Here is a 12,043-nt window from a genome sequence, read left to right on the forward strand (position 1 = left end):
TAACATATTTGCCAGTGTTGTTCCTATATCTTACATGTCTAATAACAAAAACTTCTGAGAAAATGTCTATACTTGTTAATTATACTTTTATGAAATCTAGTATCAATCTTGATACTAATAAAAGGTTTCTACATTCACCAAAAGTAATATCACTAAAAACATGCACTTGGCTTTGTGGTGTGAAATAACATCATAAAATATAAATTCAGAGCCAAGCATGGTAACACACACTTAAAATTTCAATACTTGGGAGGCTGACACAGGAGGATCACAGGTTAGCATCCAACCTCAGCAACTCATGGAGCCCTCTGTATTTAGTGATACCCTGTTCAAAATAAAGAATAAGCAAGGCCTGGTGGCACATGCTTGTAATCCCAGCATTTGGGAGACTAAGACAGGAGGATGGGATTCTTAGCCTCAGCTACTTAGTGAGGCCATCAGCAACTCAGTGAGACTTTGTTTCAAAATAAAGAATAAAAAGTAGGTCTGGTGGTATAGCTCATGCCCCTGGGTTCCATCCCCAGTACTGAAGTAAGGAAGGAAAGAAGGAAGGAATCGGGACTGGGGGTAAAGCTCATGCCCCTGGGTTAAATCTCCAGTGCCACAAAAATAAATGAATAAAATAAAATATAAATTCAGCTGGGGATGGTGGTGCATATTTGTAATCCCAGTACTTGGGAGGCTAACACAAGAGGATCTCAGGGTTCACAGCCAGCCTCAGCTACTTAGTGAGGCCCTTTGCAACTTCCTGAGACTCTATTTCAAAAGAATAAAACACAGCACTGTTGTTGGAGCTCAGAGATAGAATGCCCCTGGGTTCAATCCCAAGTACCACAAAAAAATAAGATAAATAAATTCACTTATAAAATGCAAGTATCTTTATTCTAATCTACTAATTAAGGACATCTCAATCTATAGAACAAACAAATGATTATTTCTCTGCTCAGTTTATAATACCAAACAGAATCTTTAGCAAAGATCATAAAAGCCAAGAATTCCTTTCTCTTTGGTTCTGTCACAAACTCAAGGCAGCTTGGCAAAATTAAGACACACTAGGAAGAGAAAAAGAAAAACAAAAGATAGAAGAGAAAAAGGAAAAAAATTATAAAAAGAGAAAGGTAGGCCAGGCATAGTGGTACATACCTGCAATCACAGTTACTCAGGAGGGTAAAGCAGCAGGACTGCAAGTTCAAGACACACCTGAGCAATTAGTGAGAACCTATCTCAAAATAAAATTTAAATAGGGACTGGGAATGTAGACTGCTACTGGGTTCAAGGTCCAGTAGAAAAAGAAAAAAAAAAATTAGGCTATGGATACTAAAAATTGTAATGTAGAAACTCTATTTTTGTTTTACTATATTAAAAGACAATAAACTCACCGCTTTCCAAATTTAATTTTGTTTCTTTCTCTTAATGTTAAAAACTGCCATCTAACAAATGAATCATAGTAAGGATTAACATCAGTGGTGATAAAGGAACGACGCCAGTCTACCTATAGAAAAAAAAGGGAAAGGTAATTTTTTTGAAATACACAATTTTCTATTTTTTTTTTTTTCCGGTACCAGAGATGGAACTCAGGGGCATTCTACCTTCGAACTACACCCACAACCCTTTTTATTCTTTATTTTGAAACAGGGTCTCACTGAGTTGCAAAGGGTCTAGTTGCTGAGGCTGTCTGTGAACCATGATCCTCCTGTCTCAGCATCCCAAATGCTAGGATTACAAGCATGTGCCACACTCCTGGCTAGAAACATACAAAAGTTTAGCCAGGCATGGTGGCTCACACTTGTAATCTCAGTACTTGGGACGCTGTGATAGGAGGATCACAGGTTCGCAGCCAGCCTCAGCTACTCAGTGAGGCTCTCCACAACTTAGCGAGACCTGTTTCAAGATAAAGAATTAAAATATCAAGCTGAGGGAATAGCTCAGAGGTAGAATGTCCCTGAGTTCAATCCCTAGCACCACTAAAAATAAAAAATTGTAAAAATTTAAAAATAAGGCTGCGGGTGTAGCAAGAAGACAGAATGCCCCTAGGCTCAAACCCAAGTACTGCAAAAAAGAGGCTCAATCCCAAGTACTGCAAAAAAGAAAAAAGAAATGTACAAAATTTTGCCGGGCGTAATGACGCCCACTTGTAACCCCAGCATTTGGGAGGCTGAGACCAGAGGATCATGGTTCGCAGACAGCCTCAGCTACTTAGTGAAGCCCTTCGCAACTCAGTGAGACCGTTTCAAAATAAACAATAAAAAATGGGTCTGAGCCAGGCATGGTGGCGCACGTTTGTAATCCCCACGCTTGGGAGGCTGAGACAGGAGGATCGCGCAGGTTCGAGATCTTAAGCCAGCATGGCTGGCTTAAGAAACCCTGTTTCCAAATAAAAATAGGTCTGGGAGTGTAGCCCGGAGGTAGAAGGGTTTCAAGAAACCTCAGTACCACACACAAAAAAATGGGTCTGGGAGTCGGGCATGGTGGCACACGCTTGTAATCCCAACATTTGGGAGGCTGACAGGAGGATCACGGTTTGCGGACAGCCTCAGCTACTTAGTGAGGCCCTCTGCAACTCAGTGAAACCCTGTTTCAAAATGGCCCTCTGCAACTCAGTGAAACCCTGTTTCAAAATAAAGAATAAAAAATAGGGCTGGGTGTAGAATAGAGTTAGAATGCCCCTGGGTTCCATCCCTAGTACTGCAAAAAAAAAAAAAAAAAAAAAAGGGTCAGAATGCCCCTGGGTTCTATACCCAGTACCACAGTATAAATGTATACACATATATATACATGTATGTATGTATGTATGTATGTATACATATATATGTATATACATAATTTTTTATAAATAAGCATTCCTATGAATAAAATATTTGCTCATCTACTCTTTACTAAACAACTTAGAATTATACAAACTAGTAAAAACTTTCAAGTTCTACTTGTTAAATAAATCAGTTATTACAATAATTTGTGCCTAATATATATTGGAAGTACACATTAAAAAATATATAGGAGCCATAATAAATTAAATAGTCAAATACTGCCTTCATGTGTTTTTTTTTGTTTTGTTTTGTTTTTGCAGGTCTGGGGATGGAACCTGGGAGCATTTGACCTCCGAGCTATACCCCCTGCCCTAGTTTTTTTATTCTTTAATTTGAAACTGGGTCTCACTAAGTTGCGGAGGGCCTCACTAAGTAGCTGAGGCTTTCCATGACCTGCGATCCTCCAGTCTCAGCCTCCCGAATGCTGGGATTACAAGCGTGCGCCACCACACCCGGCTCCCTTTATGTGTTCTTGAACATTCAATTTAAACCTTGGCTTCTTCATACTTTTGTAACAGAACTCTTCTCTAACAGTTGTTGATATATCAATATATACTCTATTAAAGTCAAATATTCAAGTACTTCACTGCTCAAAATGAGGCCTACTAGGTGCTAATCTAAATACCATGGTACAATTCTTTAGTGGCATATGGGTAGAATATATTAAGAGTTGGTCCAATTCTTCTAAAAAGCACACTAGTATAAATACTTTGTTCAAATTTCAACTACAAAGGAGATGGGCATACCTTCAAACCTATTCTCTTTAAATCCTGAATAGCCAGTGGTGGGAAATAATCAAGCCAATGTTCTGCTTCAGAAAATTTTGCTATCTCTTCATCAGACAATCCCAGAGATTTCATAATGGCCCACTGGTATTTAGAAGATCCAGCTTTAGCCACAGCTTTACTCTGAAAACAAAAGGCAAAAGGAACTCCATCAAAGAATAACCAATAACTGCTTAACATTCCAGGACCACAATAACTTTAAGCAAACAATCATTTGTTGTTTTTTTCGTGTATGTGGTAATGGGGATGGAACCCAGGGGCATTCTACAGAGCTACACTCCCAGCTCGATTTTTTTTTTTTTTCTTTTTTGCAGTATTGGGGATGGAACCCAGGGGCATTCTACCTCCAAGTGACAACTCCAGCCCTATTTTTTATTCTTTATTTTGAAACAGGCTCTCACTAAGTTGCAAAGGGCCTAAGTACCTGTCCATGAACCTCAGTCCTCCTGTCTCAGCCTCCCAAATGCTGGGATTACTAGTGTGAGCCACCACGCCCGGCTTAATTTATAAATTTTTTAAAAGTCTAAAATAACAGATGGGCTTGGTGCCACATGCTTGTAATTCCAGTACTTGGGAGGCTGAAACAGGAGGATCACAGGTTTGAATACCATCACAGCAAGTACTGAGACTGTCATCAACCTAATAAGACCTTGTTTCAAAATAAAAAACAGGCCAGGAGTGTCCCTCAGAGGTAGAATACGAGTGTACCTCAGAGGTAGATTATCCCAGGCAGGGTTCAATACTGAGTACCACAAAAAGCTAATTACTTGATTAATTCCTAAAGAACACTGTTAATACATCCGAACACTGACTTTTTTTTGTTGGTTTTTTTTTTTCTTTTTTTGGTCCTAAGGATTGAATCCAGAGGCATTCTACCTCTAAGCTACAACCCCATCCCTACTTTTGGTTTGTAAACAGAGTCTCAATAGGTTGCTGACAGTTTCATTATATTGAACCTGCAATCTTCCTATCTCAGCCTCCCAAGTCCTGGAATTACAAGCATGCGCCACCACGCCCAGCTTGCAGAAATTTAGATGTACTATGTTGTCTATCAAACTATATAGTTAGCATATTTACCAGGATAGTGACACCCATAATAGCTAAATGAATAAAACCACAAAGAACTACCATTCATGAAGATGTCAGTACCAAGCTTTCTATTTCCTTTCTTCTAATAACACACGAATCTTTTCTTTTTTCTTGTTCTTTCTTTCTCCCGCTCTATTCTTTTTTTTTAGCCATAAATTACTTCAAAGAGTTTCCTTCCTTCCTTTCTTTTTTTTTTCTCTTTTTTTTTTTTTTTTTTTGGTGGTACTGGGGTTCCTGGAAGCCCTTCTACCTCCGGGCTACACTCCCAGACCTATTTTTACATTTTTATTTGGAAACAGGGTCTCCTAAGCCAGCGCGCGCGGCTGGCTTCGAACCTGCGCGATCCTCCTGTCTCTGCCTCCCAAGCGCAGGGATTACAAGCATGCGCCACCACGCCCGGCTCCTTCCTTTCTAATATTTAGAAATATCCGCCAGGCGTGGTGGCGCACGCATGTAATCCCCGCCTTGAGAGGCGGAGACAGGAGGATCGCGCAAGTTCAAAGCCAGCCTCGCTGGTTTTAAGAGACCCTGTTTCCAAATAAAAATATAAAATAGCTCTGAGAGTGTAGTCCGGAGGTCTATCCCCAGTACCACCAAAAAAAAAAAAAAAAAAAAGAAAAAAGAAAAAAGAAATATCAAAAATACCAGGGGATGAAGATAAGATAGAAAGTTAAAAACAAGCTGGGCGTGGTGGTGCATGCTGTGATCCCAGTATTTGGGGAGGCTGAGACAGGAGGATCCAGGTTCACAGCCAGCCTCAGCTACTCAGTAAGGCCTTTTGCAACTCAGTGAGACCCTGTTTCAAAATAAACAATAAAAAATAGGGCTGGGGGTAGAGCTCAAAGGTAGAATGCCCCTGAATTCCATCCCAGTACCACAAAAAAAATTAAATAAATTAAATTAAAAACAAATCTAGAGCCAGTCATGGTGGCACACACTTGTAATCCCAGCATTTGGGAGGCTGAGATAGGATCTTGGTTCGCAGACAGCCTCAGCACTTAGTGAAGCTCTTTGCAAATTAATGAGCCTCTATTTCAAAATACAGAATACAAAATCAGGCTGTGGATTTAGCTTAGAGGTAGAATGCCCCTAGGTTCCATCCCCAGTACCGAAAAAAAAAAAAGTAGGGCTTGGGATGTAGCTCTGAGGTAGAATGCCCCTGGGTTTCATCCCCATACCACAATTAATTAATTAATTAATTAAATATAAAACTAGCCAAGCATATGGTGCATGCCTATAATCCCAGTACATGGGAGGCTGAGACAGGAGGATCAAAGGTTCAAGGACAGCCTCAGCAAGTCGTGAGATGCTCATCAACCTACCCAGACCCTGTTTCAAAACAAAAATAAAATAGGGTTGGAGGGGTACCTTAGAGGTAGAATGCCCCTTGGTTCAATCCTCAGTACCACAAAAACAAAATAAAATATTATAAAGAGGTACCACAAAGTAATTTGGAGCATGGTGATATTGTTCTACATGGCACTGTAGTGGTGGAAAGAAGATTCCTTTCATTTCTGACATTTACAATGAGTAAATTTTTTACAATATGTGCATTTTTTGTGTGTTTTGTTTTGTAGTCCTGGGGATGGAACCCAGGGTCTTTCTACCTCTGGGTTATACTCCCAGACCTATTTTATATTTTATTTGGAAACAGGGTCTCACTAAGTTGTTGAGAGCCTCACTCAGTAGCTGAGGCTGGCTTCGAACCTGCGCGATCCTCCTGTCTCAGCCTCCCAAGCGCTGGGATTACCAGCGTGCGCCACCACGTCCAACACAATATGTACATTTTTTGATAAGGGGGTACAGAGGATTGCAGAGGCATTCTATCTACAAGCTACACCCTGGCCCTTTTATTTTTATTATTATTATTGCTTTTTTGTATCTGTTTTGTTTGTGATAATAGGGACTGAATCCAGGGGAATTCTACCTCTAAGCTATACTATACACCTAGTCCTACTTTATTCTTTATTTTGAAACAGGATCTAAGTTGTGGAGGGTCTTGCTAGGTTGCTGAGGCTGGCCAAGAACTTGTGATTCTCCTGTCTCAGCCTCCCAAGTACTGGGATTAAAGTTTGCACCACCATGTCCAGCTCTATGATTTTTATTTTAAAACAGGGTCTCAGTAGTTTGCTGAGAGTCTCATTACTTGATGAGGCTGTCCTTTGAACATGTGATCCTACTGTCTCAGCAGTCCAAGTACTGGGATTATAAGTATACACCACCACATCGAGCTAGATGTTAAATTTCTTAATGTCATTTTTCAGCAAAAGCAATCAGGGCTCCTTGGGGAAATGGTTTAGCCACAGCTGAAACAGAAAAATTATAAGATAGGTCAAGAGTAACCTGTGCTACCAGAAGATAAGAAAGTGGTTTTAAAAAGAGAAAGTAGCTGGGCTACTTAGTGAGGCCTTCTGCTACTTAGTGAGACCCACTGTAACTTAGTGAGACCCTGTTTCAAAATAAAGAATAAAAAATAGGGCTGTGGAAGTAGCTTAGAAGTAGAATGCCCTGGGTTCAATCCCCAGTATCACAAAAATTAAATAAATAAATAAATAATCAGGCTACGAGTAGAGCTCAGAGGTAGAATGCTCCTGGCATTTAATTCCCAGCACTAAAAAAAAGAAAAAGAGCCAGGCATGGTGGCGCACACTTGTAATCCCAGCGCTTGGGAGGCTGAGACAGGAGTATCACACAGGTTCAAAGCCAGCCTCAGCTACTTAGTGAGGCTCTCAGCAACTTAGTGAGACCCTGTTTCCAAATAAAGTATAAAATAGGTCTGAGAGTATAGCCCAGAGGTAGAAAAGTCCCTGGGTTCTACGTAAATACCACCAAAAAGAAAAGAAAAAAGGAAAATGAAAAAAATAGAAGAATGTCAAATGGAACATAGGAACTAACCTGAAGAAATTCCCAGTGGTCAAAGCTAGAATGAGTAATAACACATACAAAAATCACAGAGAGTATTAGATTATAACCTAAAGAATAAAATTCTTAGCCAGGCGTGGTGGCGCACGCTTGTAACCCCAGCATTCGGGAGTCTGAGACCAGAGGATTGTGGTTTGCCGACAGTCTCAGCTACTTAGTGAGGCCCTTTGAAACTCAGTGAGACCCTGTTTCAAAATAAAGAATAAAAAATAGGACTGGGGGTGTAACTCGGAGGTAGAATGCCACTGGGTTCTATCCCTAGTGCTGCCAAAAATAAATAAATAAATAAAATAAAATTTTTTAATACTACCTTAGACTATGTGCACATATATGAATATACTAACAGCATGGTGGACTAACACCTGGCATCATAGTACCTAGGTGACTGACAAGAAGATCACAGGTGTATAGCCAGACTCAGCAATTTAGCGAGGCCCTCCCCAACTTTGAGACCCTGTTTCAAAATAAAAACTAAAAGAGATCTGGGGGTGTAGCTCAGAGGTAGAAAGCCCATGTTCAATCTCCAGTACCAAAAAAAATCATAAAAGACAAAGAAAAGACAATGAAGCCGGGCATGTGGCTCACACTTATAATCCCAAAACTTGGGAGGCTGTGACAGGAGGATTGCAGGTTCATGGCCAGCCTGAACTACTTAGTGAGGCTCTCAGCAACCTCGTGAGATCCTGTTTCAAAATAAAGAAAAAAAAATAGGGCTGGGAGGTATAGTTTGAAAGTAGAATGCTCCTGGGTTCAATCCCCAGTAATGCCAAAAAAAAGATAAAAATAAAAATAAAAAATAATATAGGGCTGGAGATGTAGCTCGGAAGTAGAATGCCTCTGGGTTCAATCCCTAGTAATACCAAAAAAAAATTTTACTGAGTACATTTTATATGCAAGGCACTGTGCTAGTGTTGACACTAATTCACATATTTATCAGACAAATATAAAAGTTCAGCAATGACCAAACCTTTTTTCCTTTAGCTTTATCTTTAATTATTATTTCTTCAGTTTTAACATTGGTTTCTTCCTCTTCCTCTTCTTCATCTGGAAAATCAGGGGGGCAACCATACAGCTCTATTTCTCTTTTCAACTTGTCAGCACATGCCTATAACACAACATTAGAGATGATGAAATTCAAAATTCAAGTATAATAATAAGTTTTTTGTTGTTTCTATAGCCAGCTAAAATTGGTACCTTCTGAAAATTGTTTGCAACATTTCACATGTAGATCACTACAGAAAACACAAATAATACAAATCTGGCCAAACAACAGAACCATCCATCATGTCCATCAACAGATGAATGGATTACAAAACTATAGGATATATACATAATAGAATTTTACTCAGCCATAAAGACTGGAGAATATTTTGCTAAGTGAGATTAGTCAGTTACAAAAAGTAAAAAAACTGTATGCTCTTCCCAATATAGGGAAGTTAGGGAGAAAATGGGTTATAGGAGGAACCCTAGACAAAGAAGGAGAAACCATAGATGAGCAAATTAGATGACCTAACTGAGAAGAATGGGAGGAAGAGGGAAATTCCCTAATGAACATGATGTACATTAACAAACTTATCAATCAGTAAGCCAAACAGGAGAAGGAGAGGGGGGGAGGGAATGGGGTGGGAATTGGGGAAGGGCTAAATGAGTGATGTGTGCACGTATGCCTCTGCCAACTTGTACACCATTAAGATGTATGACTACAATGGACAAATAAAAAAACTTTTTTAAAAATACAAATTAGAAGCCGGGGGCTTGTAATCCCAGCATCTGGGAGGCTGAGACAGGAAAGGACAGCCTCAACTACATAGCAAGGCCTTTTGCAATTCAATGAGACCGTTTCAAAATAAAGAATAAAAAGTAGGGCTGGGGGTGTAGCTCAGAGGTAGAATGCCCCTGGGTTCCATCCCTAGTACACCCCCCCCCAAAAAAAAGAATAAAAAATAGGGCTGCAGATGTAGCTAAGAGATAGGATATCCCTGGGTTCAATCTCTGGTACCACACACACACACCAAAAAAAAAATACAAATTAGATATCCTCAAAAATCCACAAATTAGAAGCCAGGTGTGGTGGCCCACACTTGTAATCCCAGTATTTAGGAGGCTGAGACAGGCAGGTTCTTGGCCAGCTTCAGCTTAGTGAGACCCTATTTCAAAATAAATAATGAAAAATAGGGCTGGGGGTGCAACTCGGAGGTAGAACGCCCCTGGGTTCAAATACCAGTACCACAAAAATAAATAAATAAATAAAAATCCACTAATGAGCCAGGCAGGAGGATCTGAGACAGGAGGATCACAAGTTTGATAGCCAGATTCAGCTACTTAATGAGACCCTCTTTCAAAAATAAAGAATAAGCCAGGTGTGGTGGCACATGCTTGTAATCCCAGTACTTAGGAGGCTGAGACAGGATGATCCCAGGTTCACCAGTGTCACCAACTTAGGCCCTCCACACTTAGTGAGACCCTGAATTTTTTTTTTTTTTTTTTTTTTGTATGGTACTGGGAATTGAACCCAGGGACATTCTACTCCAAACTACATCCCCACCCCTATTTTTTTTTTAACTAAGTTGCAAAGGGCCTAAGTAGCTGAGGCTGGCTACAAATCTATGATTCTCCTGTCTCAGCCTCCCAAGTATTGGGATTACAAGCATGTACCAAAGTGCTCAGCTGAAACTGGTTTGTTTATTTGTTTTGTTTTGTTTTGTTTTAGGAGGGGTACTGGGGATATTCCCAGGGGCATTATACCTCCAACTCCATTATACCTGCAACTTAGTGAAAAAATTAAATATCCACAAATTTTTAATTCTTTAATTAAATTTTAATTTTTTAGGGTTTCACTAAGTAGCTGAGGGTTTCACTAAGTAGCTGAGGCTGGCTGCAAACCACTATTCTCCTGTCTCAGCCTCCCAAGTACTAGGAGTACAAGTGTGCACCGTGACGCTCCTCCTGAAACCCCTCTTTGTTTTTTTTTTTTTGTTTTTGTTTTTGTTTTTTTTTTTTTTTTTGGTGGTACTGGGGTTCCTGGAAGCCCTTCTACCTCCGGGCTACACTCCCAGACCTATTTTTACATTTTTATTTGGAAACAGGGTCTCCTAAGCCAGCACCCGCGGCTGGCTTCGAACCTGCGCGATCCTCCTGTCTCCGCCTCCCAAGCGCGGGGATTATAAGCGTGCGCCACCACGCCCGGCTCTGAAACCCCTCTTTGAAATAAAAAAAATAAAATAGAAGCTGGGCGTTGGTGGCACCCGCTTATAATCCCAGCATTTGGGAGGTTGAGACAGGAGAATGAATCAGGGTTCGCGGACAGCCTCAACTACTTAGTGAGGCCCTTTGAAACTCAGTGAGACCTTGTTTCAAAAATAAATAATAAAAAATAGGGCTGGGGGTGTAACTCAGAGATAGAATGAATGCCCCTGGGTTCCATCCCTAGAACCACCAAAAAATAAAAATAGAGCTGGAGATGTAGCTCAGAAATAGACCACCGGGTTTCATCCCCAGTACCACCAAAAAAAAAAAAAAAAAAAAAAGTATTGAGCTTAAACTTTATCATCAAGAATCCATCAGGAGGGCCGGGCGTGGTGGTGCACACTTGTAATCCCAACATTCAGGAGTCTGAGACTGGAGGACCACAGTTCAAGAACAGCCTCAGTTACTTAGTGAGGCCCTCTGCAACTCAGTGAGACCCGGTTTCAAAATAAAGACTAAAAAATAGGACAAGGGGTGTAGCTCGGAGGTCGTGGGTTCCATCCCCAGACCCGCAAAAAAAAAGAATCCATCAGGAAATTCATATTATGCGTCTTTTTACAAAACAACTAGCCTAGAGTTTTCAAAAACATCAATATCATAACAAACAACTAAAAAATACTTGAGGATAGTTAAATTCAACATGCGACCCACAAAAGAAAAATGGAAAATCAACCATGCAGAGCAACTAAAGAAACCTGACTATAGCTTACATAAAGGTGATCATATTACTACATAAAGATGAGTTTCTCGCCAGGCATGATGAACTTGTAATCCCAGCTTTTGGGAGGCTGAGAAAAAAGGATCACGGTTTGCATACAGCCTCAGCTACTTAGTGAGGCCTTTTGCAACTCAGTGAGGCTCTGTTTCAAAAAAAAAAATAAGCCGGGTGTGGTGGCACACGCTTGTAATCCCCGCGCTTGGGAGGCAGAGACAGGAGGATCGCGCAGGTTCAAAGCCAGCTGCGCGCGCTGGTTTAGGAGACCCTATTTCCAAATAAAAATGTAAAAATAGGTCTGGGAGTGTAGCCCGGAGGTAGAAGGGCTTCCAGGAACCCCAGTACCACAAAATATATATATATATATAATAAAAAATAAATAAATAAATAAATAAATAAATAAAAATAAAGCTGGGGGTGTAGCTAGGAGATAGAATGCCCCTGGCTTCCATCCCCAGTACTACAATAAAAACAACCAA

At 40.3% G+C, this 12,043-nt stretch overlaps 1 protein-coding gene across 3 annotated transcripts in view; it reads right to left on the minus strand.

The window, feature by feature from the left end:
• Positions 1-12,043, minus strand: part of LARS1 (leucyl-tRNA synthetase 1) — a gene marked incomplete at its 3' end in the record, with an annotated part of 79,118 nt that overhangs the window by 59,167 nt on the left and 7,908 nt on the right. For 2 of the 3 annotated variants that reach the window (XM_080696404.1, XM_080696403.1), the window contains 3 exons: positions 8,571-8,708; positions 3,554-3,715; positions 1,380-1,492 (listed from right to left, as the gene is read on the minus strand). In XM_080696404.1, the coding sequence (XP_080552530.1) occupies positions 1,380-1,492; positions 3,554-3,715; positions 8,571-8,708 (413 nt within the window). The remainder of the gene's footprint in view (positions 1-1,379; positions 1,493-3,553; positions 3,716-8,570; positions 8,709-12,043) is intronic. The other variant, XM_080696405.1, reaches the window with a different exon arrangement.

The sequence above is a fragment of the Muscardinus avellanarius genome (assembly GCF_963383645.1).
Source record: "Muscardinus avellanarius genome assembly, chromosome: 1".
Classification (NCBI taxonomy): Eukaryota; Metazoa; Chordata; class Mammalia; order Rodentia; family Gliridae; genus Muscardinus; species Muscardinus avellanarius.